Source organism: Netta rufina (assembly GCF_964035555.1).
Source record: "Netta rufina genome assembly, chromosome: 2".
NCBI classification, from domain to species: domain Eukaryota; kingdom Metazoa; phylum Chordata; class Aves; order Anseriformes; family Anatidae; genus Netta; species Netta rufina.
In genome coordinates, this window is record NC_140124.1 from 41,565,431 (window position 1) to 41,582,040 (window position 16,610).

General features: G+C 32.9%; 1 protein-coding gene across 1 annotated transcript in view; it reads right to left on the reverse strand.

Moving 5' to 3' along the window:
- Positions 1-16,610, reverse strand: part of NEK10 (NIMA related kinase 10) — a gene marked incomplete at both ends in the record, with an annotated part of 96,935 nt that overhangs the window by 61,565 nt on the left and 18,760 nt on the right. The window contains 8 exons of the mRNA XM_084306658.1: positions 3,724-3,799; positions 12,114-12,216; positions 12,414-12,535; positions 13,254-13,299; positions 13,977-14,114; positions 14,701-14,829; positions 14,941-15,043; positions 16,465-16,529. Coding sequence (XP_084162784.1) covers positions 3,724-3,799; positions 12,114-12,216; positions 12,414-12,535; positions 13,254-13,299; positions 13,977-14,114; positions 14,701-14,829; positions 14,941-15,043; positions 16,465-16,529 — 782 coding nt within the window. The remainder of the gene's footprint in view (positions 1-3,723; positions 3,800-12,113; positions 12,217-12,413; positions 12,536-13,253; positions 13,300-13,976; positions 14,115-14,700; positions 14,830-14,940; positions 15,044-16,464; positions 16,530-16,610) is intronic.

The window sequence follows — 16,610 nt, forward strand, 5'->3', positions numbered from 1 at the left end:
ATCCCCTCCCTAAACATAAAACAGTGTCTGGTGTTATTTAGAAAGACTCAGTTTTTGTCAAATTGCATTAGCAAATGGATTCGGGACTTCCTTTTACAAGTCAACACCAAATACGGTCAATGTTTGGTACACACAGAGATATGCTTTTATCTAAACCACTTTGCATAATGCTGTAGAGCCAAGTCTCAATAATAAGTATCAGACACTGCTTATTTTGACATTTATTGTTTTGTTTCTGTACTGCTCCAAGAAGGACAGGCTGCATTTCAAACTACCCAGAACTATTTTCCCATCAGTTTAGAAGAAAGCAATTTCTGTGACTCTAAAATGACAATGCTGCCTCATAGCTCTTTCTCTCCACCCTTTCCTTTTTTTTCAGAAGGAACATTAATTCCTGCTTTTGCAGGAATATGCTGTTCTTGTTAGATGTGAATTCCCAATATTTTGATTATTTTATAGCCCTCCACCTCTATTTAAATCAGCCAAAAATAAAAATAAACTAGTTCAAGCACTGATTAAGTCTATATTCTCTGACTTTTGCTTCATTGCCTGTGTTGAAAAAATTCAGTCAGTTCATTCTATGTGAACAGGTTTCTATATCAAAAAATCTCTGTCATTCAGAGTACTAGCCATGTACCTGGAATGCAGAAACCCGTGCATTCAGTTGTTTGCAAAACTTTTTTAACATTCTTAAATGATTATGGCATTGGAAAGACTTTAGTGGTTTACCTGTCACTTTAAATATTACTCATGTATACATTTTAAATAAAAAGACATCGGTATCCTATCCACATTCTGTCTTCTGACTGCATACAGGCAAGAATCACTGCTTCCATGATTTCGCCTGTGGAATAGAACTGACAGCAAATGACCCAAAAGATCACTTACTGAGAGGCTGCAATGTATCAGTGAAATGTTATCTTCATGCCTACTTCTAAATAAGTGGTCAAAGAGGTAGAAAAAGAACTGCGAAAATCCTAGCTCTGATGCACTCTTCCATGTATGAAGACAGGGTATGAGAATAATAATAAATGTGGTATAAGCAAACATTAATATATATATATATATATATTTAAGTCTACAACAGATTTCCAGAGCTACTCTCAAATAATAATTACCTATAATATGATTATAGAATATATATAATAATATACATTACATATTGTTATATATATATTATAAATTATAATATAATAATTACCTAAAATATGAAAAGACCCAACAACATCAGCTAGATTTGGTACAGAATTGAACACAAGAAAAAGAAAATCAATGTTCACAGGACACGAAAATTACAGCTCAGTGACCCTGAGGACCTTTGGTATATGGTTTGGAACCTGACACTTCCTAATACTGCTCTAACCTGCAGACACTTTACCCACAACATGTTTAAAAGAACACATTAACTTCCCATAGACAACTTTTCTGCCCAGTTGTAAGTGAACAAAAATCAATTTTTATTATCAATTTTATTATTTATTTATAACTCATCTCTAGAAAATGGTTATATGGAATTAATTATACCAAAACCTTGCTAAACTAAACTATCAGCAATGGCTTGTCCTATGCTTCAGGAGAATTTGGGGAAGCAATTAAGGCAGCATTGCAATTGTCTTTTACTCACTAAGCAGCAGCATATGCATTAGTCTTTAAAGTATGGACTTGAACATTCAACACATTACAAGGGCTAACTCTTGAAGCCATTTTAGATTTAGTGACTAAGGGATTAAGTGTCAATCACTACCATTCTGGCAGTAGGACATCACAAGCACAAGTTTCAAAAGCAACAATATGAATTATATTCACCTGGTGAAAGTCTGAGTTCTTGACCCACACTTGTGATTTGGAAGAACCACTGGTTCACTAGAACTTTTAACAATTTATTACAAGCACATGGGCCAGGAATTCAGATAGGTACATGGCCATCACATGTGGTCACCACAGCAGAAAAGAAGATTGAAGAAGACTGGCATCAGAAAAGGCTTATAAATGTCTGAGAAAGATACTGGCAGTGCCACGGCCACAGTGATGATATTAGGTGAAATTTAAAATTTCACCACTTCAACGCTATTATTATTATTATTATTAGGATATAATGTTGTGTCAGGTTTTTCTCCTGATTGGCAGGTATTTTGTAAATGAAAACTTCTGACAAAAACAGTAATGCTATTAAAGACAGCATGTTAGCATGTTGTGCAACATTCTTGGCTTGTGTATCTCTCATATGCTGTATTTTTTGTTTGGTTTGGTTTGGTTGGTTGTTTTTAAATTCCCTAGGCCAAATAAACTCCACTTTATTTACAGGAGCTGTAAAAAAATGTAATGGGAATTCACAGTAATGCAAATAAGAGCAACATAAAGTCCATAGATGAAGAAAGCCAAGTTCTGACTTTAGAAAGCTGAACCCTGATCAGAAGCAACAGAGTTGCTCTGAAGAGAAGGAACAGCAAGGGGCTGTATATAAAAAAGGTGTTATAAAGAAGCTGGGACAAGCCTGTGCAGGAACAAGGAATATTTGGTCTGCAGTTCTCCAGCTGAGATTATAAATATGTTCTCCAGTTCTCCAGTTGCATTATAAATACATAATAAAACAAGAGAGGGCAGGCAAAGCTTAACCAATAATTTTGCACAGGAAGAGAGATCCAGAACTCTGATACTGATTTGCAATTCCTGAATTAATTTCTGATGTTAGAATTTCAATCATCAGAAATTCTGAACATAAATGACAGGCCCAGAACACATCAACTGCTATTAGGTGAATTAGTATTCAGGCTTAGTGCTTTCCACTGTTTACATATTTACCTAGATTACACTTTCTTGCTTTTGTTTGCAATACAGTGACCTCAGTGAGATGGCATGCTGTAATCATACAACACAAAAATAAACTCCGTCCTGCCCACAATCAAATGTGTTTGAGACAATCTGACATGCAGATAAGTGCTGTAAATTACACATGCTAGAGACATACTGAGGTGAACCTTTGGGACAGGAAATGTCATCTATTCCATGTTCTTGAGAGAACAAAACACAAGTCAGTAGTAATCTAGGAAGTTAGGTAGCTATATTGGTAATGTAAAATTAACACAATATGGTTGCTCACTTTTGCTTGCTCACAAATGGGATGACAAAGGAAACTACAGCTCATTCTGCACATTGAATGTATTGTCTGAGGTAATATTTTGTAGTCATTTCTGCATTTACTAAACGTAAATTACAAACAGTATGTGTTCTGCTTTCCCAACTTTGAAATTTTGAAACTATGGATAATATTTTTTATTAAAACCAAATACCTACTGATCCAAAACAAATACACTAGTAAAAACTTCAAGTACTTTTCAGAAGGTAAGTTGTGTACATGTACAATGTAACTGAACACCAACACCACAGTTACCTTAAGAGCCACTAAAATTAATTCATATTGTTTACATACATCCTTTTATTCCTTGGAAATGCATTTCTTTATTCTTAAGGGTATGGGTAGATGAATAAGTTATTACAGAACTGCAGATAATTCATTTTTCCACTAACCTAGCCCACCGTACCAATACCAATATGCAAGAAAGGGCAACTGAAAAATAGGCTGGGAATTAGCTAGGACAGAGTAGCTGTGGGTGAGTAACTTGCGTCTTGTACCTTACTCCATTGCAACTTGCCTATCTGCTCTAAAAAAAATTACCATGAAGATGGAAATCATTTCACTATGATGTATGCAGTAGTACTTACCAGGAGTACAGAATGGTTCCCACTACTGATGCGAGTTTGCTGTTTTCTTGCTTCTGTTTTGCAAGACCAAAATCAGCTTAAAGAAAAAAAAAAAAAAAGTTTCACACATCAATGATCACCCTCTCTCAAATGATGATTGGTGCTGTTAGGTTCACAACAACTGAAAAGCTGAGGGATGGTGAAGGGGAGGTTGTTGGTTTGGATTTTTTTTCCTCCTTTTACATTTAAAATTACAGTATAGTACTATCTTCCTACCTCCACATAAAACACATAAATTAATAACTTACGTTTGAATCAGGTCTACTAACTTTAGAAATATTATAAATAAATACATCTCCGATACTTTCAATACAAACTACAAGATCAATTACAGGTTTCTATTAGTATATTTGAATGACAAGTACATGACAATGGTAAGTATCATCTAATAATTTGAGATACAACACCCAAATTAATTGAAAAATAATGTAATGACAGTTGTAATTATTTGGTTTTCCTTCAAGTTATAATAATCAGATGGGAAGGACGGACTTTTAATTCAGAATTAAATTCAGAAATTTAATTTCAAAGTACAAAGGGTCTACTAATATGAAAAGTTCAGATTCAAAAAGATTGCATTAGTTAAGAAATAATGAAAAATCTTAGCATTACCATATGGGAAAAGCTATAGATTTAGATGATCATGCAGTTATGTTAATATAAGTATCTTCTGTCTAATTATCAGGTGTTCTTTCACAAATTTGTCACATAATCTTTACCATACTTCAACCTAAGTTTCATGAAAGCAGCTTAAGTTCATTTTTCTGAATTCAATAATATATTGAATTTCAATACTACACTGCTGTCTCAGTGCAACAATGCAGGTAAAATACATTGCACTTTACTAAATCCAGGCACAGACAGCAAGGGAAAATCATTGCACTTGTCAAAGTTTTATAATAAATTCTTCATTGGAATTCTACTTTAGAATTGGTAAGATTTGCAAAGTAAATTATGTTGTTTAAAAGGTTCCTGTTCTACATGGACCCAGGATACTCTTAAGGTAAGTTTGACAGAAGCCATTACATTCCCATTTCAATTGTTTTTACAGTGAGATTGTTAACAGTTCAGTTCAAAATATTTCTACTCAGCAAAAAAGCTGCAGAGCAGATGAAACACAGGTAAGAAAAAATATTTTCTGTTTGCTCTTGCTCAGTGTAAGCTTCAAGGATATGAAGAGGGGTAGGTTTCTTATTTAAAAATGGCTTTTGACAAGAATGCCAAATATAGTTACCAAGGCCACAGACCCTTTTTCTTTGAACAAAATATTCAATGAAGGACTAGCTCTGTAGTGCTTGAAAAATATAAGTAGAAAGAATATTGAATTAACAGGATAAGTAAGAGTTCTCTCTTTAGCCCTCAAGCTTGATACAACTCAAGGATTTCACTCCAGAGAGTATTAACCCCAATAGAACCAGGGATTTTTGCAATGTTGATACTTCCCTGAATTAATTTGAGTGAATCATAATAACTTCCTTTCTTTGGAGTCCTTCACATAAATTCTATGAAAAAAAAGTATTAAGTATTTTGGGCCAATAAAACAAACAAACAAACAAAAAATAGTTTATAGTACAGGTGAAGGAAAACCAAAATGCTAGTGGATGACATCTTTCTATGAGGAAGTCATCTTGAAGTTTTAATACCACGAGTGGAAAGATTCATCTACCTGCTCAAAGAAGACAAGCTTCTATTTCTGCCAAATAATGGCTGTTTGATCTGCATATAATATTTTAGAAAAAATATATTTTTTCTGTTTTAAACAATACTTTAAATGTTTCAGGTTCATGTGAATTACATACATTATAATTTATATTACTAACCTAATACATGACAGTTTGTAAACTACGGGGAATGGTAGGTACACTAATCTAGCCATAACATTTTATAAAATATTCTTTTTTTTTAATAATAGCTTTTGGTGCTTTGTGTACTGGGCAACCTGAATTGATGTGATTTCTTTACAGCTAATTTCTCTAATGGTTGGAAGCTTGGCATTCTTCATTGAAAATTTAGATTATTTTTAATTCTGCTCAAAGACAATAAAAGACTAACAGGCTTTCACCATTAGATGGATTTTCATAAATTAAGATTAAACATGTAATTTCACCAGCAATTCAATACCAATAGATTCATTTCTCTCTGAGGTATTATTGCATTTAACTAATGTTTACACTCTGTTTTTTTCCTCTATTAACATGTGTATCAGGAGTCAAGAAAATTAAATGTGATTTTAATTTAAAAAGAAAAACAAAAATAGAAATTAGTCCAACAACCATGCAAGAGAGTCCTCAAATGGGAAGGAATATTAACACAAAATGATGCAATCATAATTTTTTAGATTCTGAAAAACCCTTCTTCACTTGGTGACATTGTGTTTAGGGTAGCAAAGTGATAATTAAGTCTTCGAAGTAAGATTGTTTCAGAAAACATTAACATGCTTGGGAAGAAGGTATGAAGGGAGATGGAACCATGAAAAAATTAGTAGGGTGACTTGACTAGTATCTTAACCTCTTACTGGGTGTCTCTTGAACTTTCACAATACCCAAATAACAAACTTTCTAAATATTAGCAAACTTTTTAAAGGAGCATATTAGGTACCTATATTTTTGTTGTCATTGTTGTTGACAGAATTAGTTGTTTTCATTTGCCATTTTATTTCCCAAGATTTCACCTATACAACTGATCTTCAACAGTATAAACAAGCTGAATTTCTCCAAATGCTACTTCTTAACAACAGCAATCTGTATTTGCATGTTTGTTGCCTTAACTTATATTTGAACCATATTTGAAAATACCATGTTTTTTCCTAAAAACAAATATGTATTCAAAGATGAAAAGCAAAGGAAAAAAAAAAAAAAAAAAAAAAGGATGAATGGACAATAAAATTACATATGAACTTCAGACCTATTCAGGTCAAATTTTCACTGTCCCCATTGAACAGATTCATCTTTTACCCTTAAAGGCTCAGGCTGAGACAGATTAGCTTTACTACTCATCAGCTGGTTTGCAGCTGTAATCAAGAAAGCTTTTTTGCAACTTGCTGAGTAGTATTAAGTATTTGATGTTTTCAAATGATGCAGCAATACCATTGCTAATAATTTTTCCTCTGTTTTGACATAAAATATAGAATAAGCATTTCTAGAAATTTAGAAAGACAAATAAGTCTTTTCTCCTGCTATACTGAAGCATTCTTTTATTACTAGTCATAGTAACAAGATTTCCAAGCTCAATATCCTAAAATATATTTATTTTTTATCTCAATTTACTTTCTTCAAAAGCCTGAGCAAATGTCAGACTGCTGATATTAATAATAGAAAATCATTATTTCTTAACTAAAATTCAGAAGTGATGATCATATATATGGGCATTCCAGTCCTATAAATTATTAATTATCAAGACCAGTGCTTGATAACATGTGTAGTACCATGAATTACAACAGGACTAGTCATACTGGTATATCTTACGCTTGATAGGAATTATTGGCATAAGTAGAACCAATTAATAGCCAAGTAAACCTGCTACACATTTAAGTTACTGTGTTACAGTGATTTGGAACATAAAGACAGAATTTTAATTTTATTTTCCATAAAAGCATATCCTAAAATCAAGATAATCTGCAATTTAATCAACAGTAGTACATAATTATTCTAGTCTTTCCAATCAATAGAATGGGAACAGAATTCATTTCTCGTCATTCCCAAATATATGCTTCTAGGTATTCTATTTTTTACCTTTCCATGTGGTAATACATGGAAATGAGACAATGTCCCATAAAGTCAGCCTACTATCTGTCAATGTTGTGAAACCTGTAACTTCTGCACTAAGAACATTAGCATTGCTCCCCATCTAGAAATGAGATCTGTGGAGAGAGATGTGATTGTGCTATTAAGCCACCAATATCATCGAGAATGTTTGATTTACAGTGTGAACATAAATCAAACATAATCACATGTTTAATTTGAAAATTCCACTGAGCTTATTATGGAAGCTTTGAAAATGAAGTACTACAAGCATTTCCTTGAATCTTGGTGTGAAGGGTAGCAAATGAGCTATAAAATCTACAAAAAAAATTAGCTTTGTTCTAAGGGAATTCAAAAAGTAGTAACTGACACACAACATAAGCTAGTATCACTTCACCTCATGGCCACTGCTTTTCCTGGTATGGCACAGAATCACAAGGCAATAGGTCTTCTACAAAGTGTACTAAACAACAAAATATTCTGAATTACAAAATTAACAGGTAGCTTTCTTCCAGCATCTGGCAACCATTTGAACTTTTCAAGTCTCAATTGCTTCACTGTTTTGACACATCCTGGTTGCCTGCTACAACTAGAAGTACGTCAAATGGATGATGTGGCTCAAAACTATTAGTCTGCTGCTATATGACAATCCTAGGTTTAATACAATTCCATACAGATTTTTTCTGCTGCTGTTGTATTGTGTGTACTAAACAGAAAACAGAGCACACCACACCAAAGAGCATAGAGAATCCTTCACTAATCTTGATATTGGATCTGAAAGGTGTTAAAGTGATTCCACACAGCCCTCTTGGACCATCAAGATCCAAACTTTGCTGAAACCAGATGGCACTGAGGAAAAGTGTAGTCTTCTGTTTTGTCCTACAGACAAGAAACAAACAAAACTAGGAAGCTCTAGAGAGAAATATGCTGTGCTAGGAACAAAATACTGCTGCAGTAAAATATAGCTGCAATAAAAACGGATATTTTAAATTCAGAAAACTGTAACTTTTCAACATCTTATATGGAAAGCTGAGCAAATTAAATTGAGAGCCACAGTTAATATGGGTTCAGTCTCTAAAACCCTATGCAAAGCCTATACAAAACAGCTTTTGTTTAGGTTGTGCCTGATATTCTACTATACATGGTTTGCATATTCATTTTTGTTTGTTTTTGTTTTTCTATCAGAAATTATAAATCAGACATTCAATCTGACTAGAGTTGTACAATTTTTCATACAATATCATTCTACCAGTTTAGAATGAGCTGTTTTATGAAATTACAGGTTAGAATAATTTAATATTTATATTTTTGTCATATTTGTAGGTCAACCAATTATGATTAAATGCTATAACAACATATAAGGGATGGTAGTTCTGGCCCCTCTTACTATCAAATATATGTTAGAGATGAGACAGAACAAATGAGTAGAATGGGCAATTGCTGAGACTGTGTAACAACAGCATTCTCTACCTTCAGAAACAGAAATCTTGTACCACCACTAATATGGCTAGGATCAGATTGAAAATGAAAATCAGATGAAAATTAAAAGATTTAAAAGAGCCTGAAAAAAGATTGTGATAATGCAGATTTAATTGATGTGTAAAAGACGTCATCAGAAATGCAACGTTACTTAATCTTCAGATTAAAATGAAGCACTTCACTGGGCTTTCTTTTCACAACTTTCATTTGTATTTTCCAAAAGTTTAAAAATAAAAATGAGAAAATAAAAATAAATAAACCTGGATAAGGATAGTGTCTGATCAATCACATTGAAAATTTAAGAGAAGGAAAATATAGTGCAGTTATACAAATTAAAAAATTCTTCCTACAATTAGCCTCAGATACTCTTTTTGCAGTAAAATCTACTGCACAGATATTCAAAGATCATATCTCAAAAAGGTTCCTCATAGCTTAATCTTACATTGCACTAGACCAGTTGCAGAGTTCTCTGCTTGCATGAGTTCTAGTGTTCAACTACTTTTCAACATAGGTCCCTGCCTACCAAGTTCTGGCCTCCTATATTTCTTTTTTTCCACAATTTCTTTGTGCTTTTAAGACATTCAAGCATAATTCTTTAGCAGTTGTTTGTTTTTGGTTTTTGTTTGTTTGTTTGTTTGATTGATTTGTGTGTGTAACAGCAAGATAAGAATGTCTACCACACTATGCACTACTTTTCTTTTCAAGCAATATAAACTCAGTATCTGTGTAAGAGGCCTTCATAGGATTTAGAACGAGTGGCTCAGTTCTCACATACAGGGCAGAGGGGGGAGGAGAAATTTATCTGTGCGTCCCTGAACTTTTTAAAGCAGTTTATAGCTGGGACTGCTGTATAGCCATGCACAGTATAGAATGTATATCTCTGTCTATAGAAGCACTTTGTGCTATTTTATTGCTTGCTTTTTTTTTTTTCCTATTTTTTAACACATTTGGTTGTTGTTTTTTTTTTAAATCAAAATCCTCTGTGAATGTCTAAAACTAAGCCATAGCTAGTGTTCCATTAAAAAAAAAAAAAACACATTTGAAAAATTTTAGTTACAGAGGGATAAGATTCCTTTGTTATATTGTCAGCTTTGAGGGCTTCACAGCAAAAGATTAACAAGTGTTACTATTTCCGGAAGGACTGACTGAGGAAGAGGAAAAAAATGTGCATCACTGTAAGATACAGAAGCTTCTTTTATGAAGCAAAATCATTTGGAGCATCAGAGACTGTATCTTAAATACATAGTCATGCAACACTGGTTCACAGGTATTTCTCTAGTAAGATTAATTAAAGTTTTAAATGGTTTTAGGACTTGAAATACTACAAAAAGTGAAACTCTGTCTCTATATGATGACTGTGCAGGACTACAGTTCTGAGCAAAATATTCAGGCTCAGAGATATAAAAATAAGAGAAGACCCTCTTATTTTTAAAAACTGACATTAAATCTGTAAAGACAGATTTAAGATTTCTCAATATATGAGCATATGCTTTCATCTTTTTCTCACATTTTTTACTTTCATCTAAAACCACGAGAAATTGTTAAATAGATGATAAAAAAAAAAAGTCCCAAAATACTGTGGGACATAATTATCAAGCCTATAAATGGTCCACTCTTTGTCATGCATGGACTTTATGTGTTAGGTACAACACAGCATGCACCAATACAGTGCATATTTATTATAACTGGAAAGAAAGGAAATCCATCTTTCTTTCATTATGTCTGTAAAGCAAGAAGTCTCTGTAAAATTCAGAAATAATAGATAAAAGAATTTCAGCTCCCTCCGAAAATTCAATATACACTGGTAACTAAAGTACTAAATAAAGTGTTTGCTTAAATATTGCAATCGTTTTGAACCAATCACTACAGAAATGGTCAAAGCAAGTTTAATGTTTTTTTTTGTTTGTTTTTCCATTTTCCTCAACACCTGTAAATCTTGATAGAATTATGCATTTCAAAGGTAATTTTTGGCATATTTAAAAATATAATTATGCTTTTATATAGGTCTAGATTGGACCAGAGCAGAGACAAAGGTGTTGAATCAAGACAAGAGTGCCCCTCAGTGGCAGCATGTTGGTATGAAATACAACTATGATATTTTACTTTAAAATAACATTCTGATTATTTATTTTCATCCTTTAGAGACAAATGTTCTGTTAAACCTACTCCTTTCAAAATTGTGTTACTATTAAGAATCAGAAGGTTTTAACACATACAGTTTAATCATTAATGAATTTAAGTAGGCTTGTTGTCAGTTATAAATACTATAGAAAGACAGATGCTAAATAAATTTGCCTATTATAGCTGAGTTTTCTGTGGTTGGGTGTGTGCATATGTCTACAGTTTCCCTTTATTTTTAAAGAAGAGAGATTGTTTTTTTGTATCACAACTTCTCATAACACTCTAATTTTTATTTGGTTCTGTGTCATAAGCAGTAAGATAGCATGCAGCAGCTCTTTGAGGATATTAACAATTACAGTATCTGCATTGCTGGTAAGCATTGCTGTATATTCCAAGTTATATTAATTAATTCAAAGAGTAAAAATTTACCATACTTCAAAGCACTATTCACATATCTACAGTTTTCAAACCCTATCCTGAAACCTCCCTGGGCTCCTTCTTTCACACTGTAGAGATTAAAGAAACACATAAAGAATATTTACTACTGCAGGCTCAGAAATATAGCATCTCACTGCAGCTGATCACAGAACAGTTGACAGGTACTAAACTGTTGCATGGTGGAACTCGAATAGAAAAAATGTTCATTTTACTTTGCATGTTCATTAGCACTGGCTATATAATCTGTTTGTCTCAATATTCTTTCTGATTTTAATAAAAGGCCTTGAAGCATAACTACAGTTTAATTTTTTTAGGGCTAAATCATCTCCTCTGTCATATTTGACATAACAGCTGCAACAAACATAGTCATGGTTGATGACACCTGGCAGCAATGATCACAAAATCTGCAGTAGCAATTATTTTACACAACAGTATAATAAATACAATAATTTACTAGCTTCCAATTATGGTGGCCAACACCTCAGTATCTGAAACCTTCTGTGAGTTTCAGTAAAGAAATTCTACTCGCTTTCATCATGGGAAATTCTCTTCAAGTAAAGGAGTTTTACTTACTAATTGTAACTTTGTCTTCATCCCCCAGCATGACATTGTTTGGAGTGAGATCTCGATGAACAATCCTTTTCTCTTTATGCAGATAACGAAGAGCTAGGCAAAGCTTAAAAACAAACAGAAAGTGCCTTACAAAGATTCTTAACTGCAATCTAAGTAAAGGCACATAAAATTATGCTCCTATCTGGTATTAGTGCTTGATATAATAAGCATTACTTTGCTTTTTATTAGCCTAACAAACATAAATGGTGCTAATAACTACATGCTGAAAAGTATTGATGAAAAAAAAATGTACAGCCTTACTTGGATAAATATATGCCATATTCTTTCTTCTGTAAACCGTTGTTGCTTTTCCTTCAAAGAGTGAAAATGTTCTCCCAATGGCACCCCATCTATGAGCTCCATGACTATGTACAACTTGTCATCTACAAAAAAGAAAATTCAATAATAATAAATACATGTATACAGAAGGCATTTGAAAATTGAGTATTTGAGGTTAAAATACATTTTTACGCAGTTGTGGTTTGTTGTGTGTTTTTGTTTTTTTTTGTTCGTTTGTTTGTTTTTGGGCGGGGAGGGAGTTATTTGGTTGGTTTTATTTTTTACAGACAAATACATTTTATTATTATTTCTACTCCTTGTTTTACAATTTTTCCTCTATATCCATTTATACCACAGCAACTATAAGGAATTCACTGCCTGCTAATCACTCAGTAGGAAGTAGGTAGCTAACTCTTAAAAAAAAATATATATATATATATATATAATATATATATATTTAAAAAAAAAAAAAAGACAATATGGCTAAGCAGTTTGTATCACTCATTCTACTGTACCTTTTATCCCTACTTAATATTCCATCTGCAAATTTGGGCTCCTTAGCTCTCTATAGAATGAAAATGATACTTTCTACATGTTTAGACTACATGTAGTTTTACTGATAGATAAACACATTTAAATAATATTTCTCATCTTTTTTTCAATCTTAAAGTAATATAAGCCTGTCTGAACCACAGCCGTTCTTGAAGAAAATGTTACCATTTACTTTTCAAATTTGACACACTCCAAGTTGTAAGTACTTCTATTATGTATTTCTATTTCTTCATTATGTATAATACTGTAATTCTCTACTTTTATACTTACTTTCCAAGAAGGTTCTGTAATAGCGAACCACATTTGGATGATAAAGCTACAACGAGGAAAAAAAAATAGATCTTTAGAATACTTAGACTGATGGCACAGTATTTATGTTTACACAATGGAAGGAAGAATTCCACAAGAATTCCATAAACTTGCTTATGATCTCCACTGCAATGCTATCCCCAACACTTCGTTGCAAAGAAAACATCAAAGTGTTGCAGATTACCAGAGAAAACAGATTTAAAGAAAAAAATAAAAAATAATAATAATAAAAAAAAGCATATCATACCCCTCTCTCCTGTTAATAATTGGAACAGAATAAAGGAAGTTTGAAGACAGACAATTACACCTACAGTATTGACTTTCATAGTTTAAGAATACTAATGATTAGTCTATTCTGTTGTATTATTATTAATTTACAATTACAAAAACAACCATCTTCTCAATATATTTTAAATCCAAGAATTCATTTGCAGAATTCCTGAGAAAAGTTCATATGCTACCAACAAGAAAAAAGTAAGAATCTTCAATACAAGCGTTTGCACTGCTGCTAACACTGCAGTAAGAACTTTTGCAATTTTGACAACATTCAGCTGAAAGGAACAAATACTGTACTGATCAGATAGAAGCAGTAACAGCAGGTGGAAGCCCTGCTACAAGAAAACTCACAATATTAATTCTAACAGCAGAATGCCCATGCATGAAACTGGAGTCCATGAGGCCTACCTGCTCTTTGATGATTGTTAATTCAGAGACAATGTTCTTTACACTGCTGTCTCTGGCTTTTTTGTCTTTTCCAAATGCTGGATTGTGTAAATTGACTTCTTTCATTGCCAGAAGATTTTGACCATTATGTTTTCTAACCTATAAAAAAGTTAAAATCCCCGTAAAAATTGTATAGGATGGGAACTGAAAGGACATTATTATGGCTACCATATTAGTTAACTGAGTCCAAATACACCTTACAAAAGTTAGTCATAGCTTTTTTTCTGCGCATGATATGATATGTATGCATACTTGATGCGATTAGCCAAAATAACTGCCTCACAATGAAGGTTACCATTAAACTGGTGAACTTGGCATTGTGTTTGAAGGAACATTAACAGCGCACAATGTTCCTTTCCAAATAAAATATACTTGAACTTCTGTGGCTTTACACAGATTTGTTAGCAATATGCAGATATGTTGTTTGTGGGAAGGAATTAATAAAAATTAAAACTATTCAACTGAAGAAATATACTAGTCAATCTTACAAGAGGTGACAAAACAAAAGCACAGTAAATGCTAAAAGGAGAAATGTACATTTGTTAGCAAGAAGCCCAGATAATGGTACCTTCTGGTACCTTCATTCCCTTAATGGAATCCAAAGGAAGTTAGTGCCTAAAACTGGTATTAAACCTTCTTTGTTACAGTTCCTCTCAAGCCTGTAAACTAATACCAAAAAGTTTACCTTATATACACTTCCAAAAGCTCCACTGCCAAGGTGCTCTAAAATTGCATAGTTGCCTATATGTCTTGCAGGCGCTTTATTCTGATTGATGCTCTCAATGCTTTCAGCAATTTGCTTCAATTCATCCTCCTGATTATAAATTAAGTGACAAATAAGTAAATACAAAATATTTCATGCCTTTCTTGTGCTAAGAATGTGCAAAGAATACAGCTTCTTAAAACTATGAAGCTTTATACTTACCTTTAATAAATTCAGCTTTGATACCAGCTCTTCATAAGCACTAATATCACGCACATAATGTCCAATATCAATGAAGATTTCAAACAATTCAGTCGGAAAAAGTCTGCAAAGGTTTAACATTTTGATATATTTAGAAAGTATTCATAATAGATTGTGATCTACAGAAATTCAGTGTTTATTATTAATTCTTACTTTAGAACTTTCTAAATAATATACTTATTCTTGACTAACGTATTGTTCTAACTCATTACATATATAGGCACCAAAAGACTTTTCAAAAGTTAGACTTGAGTCTCCATGTGTCAGGTATTAACATAAATGCCAGTTCTCCAAAGTGTAAGCCTCTTTAAAGTCAATGTACTTCCTGAATTTCCAGTCTTTTTCATAGTTTTTCTTATAGTATATTACATTATGCTTGTAGTCACCTTATCTGAGTTTCTTCTTGTAATGCATTAAGTGGTAGGATTAACATTTGTCTGCATTTAAAGAATCACAACACCCATCTCAAAATTTTTATCCCAGGAAGTCTAGCCTAAAAGATGGAAGGGACTGAGAACAGCAGAAAGGCCACATTGAAGCTAACAGATACAACATGATATTTGATTAGTGACATGCTTAACTGGAGGTCAGTTTCTTTTTAAAGTTCTGACAAAAATGAAAATATGGAAAACTAAGATGTTTAAAAAAAAAAAAAAGAAAAGAAAGACAGCAAAGCAGGCCAGATTTATCACTTTCCATGCTTGACACCAGCCAGCAATATTCATTAGAAACTGGGGCCCTTCTCCAGTACAAAATCCACCTTTTTAAAAGTAAAAATGAGATAAAATTTATATTTAGAATTTTAGGAATTTATGATACAGAATAAAGTCATATAGAAATACTACTATCATGCAGACCTTATAGGCAATATGATTACTATCCTAATAAATTAAACTATCCCACAAATTAAACTGTTAAGTTTTACACAGCCTTTGTAGTCTACCTGAAGAAACTGTCACCACCAGTAAAAATAGGTAATTGATGAAAGGCCTTTTCCCCTTACTGGCCCAAACCTTTTTGTAATGCTCCTAAGTAAGCTGGCTTGATGCAAAGTTATTCACAAGTGAAGGAACAGATGACTGAGCAGAGGAAAAAATTAGTTTTCCCAGTTACTTGCTACTACTCAGGGCTGTAACTTGCATCTGATAATCTTCAGATATACATGTAAGTACAGTTTATCTCCGACAGTATAAAATCTGTCTAGAACAAATTTTAAACAATCATTCATGGAGGAGGAGGAAGTCCCTACTGAGCTAGGTTCTCTGGCAAGCATAACAAAAGTCTCTACTGAACATCTAGACCTTGTAGGCTGGCACTGATGCAATGCAGGAAAGTTTATCTGTGGCTGCAGACTGAACAAAAGTTGTCTGTTACTTATTATTTATGCTGAAAATAAAAACATTTAAAAACAACATCTTTCTGATTGGAATGACAACTGCTGAAAGCTATCCTAATGGAGTTGCAGAAAACATTTTGTTAACATACCTTTTAAAGATATGTCGATTTCTTTCCATACTGAAGAGAAATCTCAAGGCTCTGAAAGCATAACACTACAGTAGGAAAAATACTAAAATTAATGACAAATCTAAACACAAATGGAAAAAACAATGGTAAACATCAAGGTTGCCCAA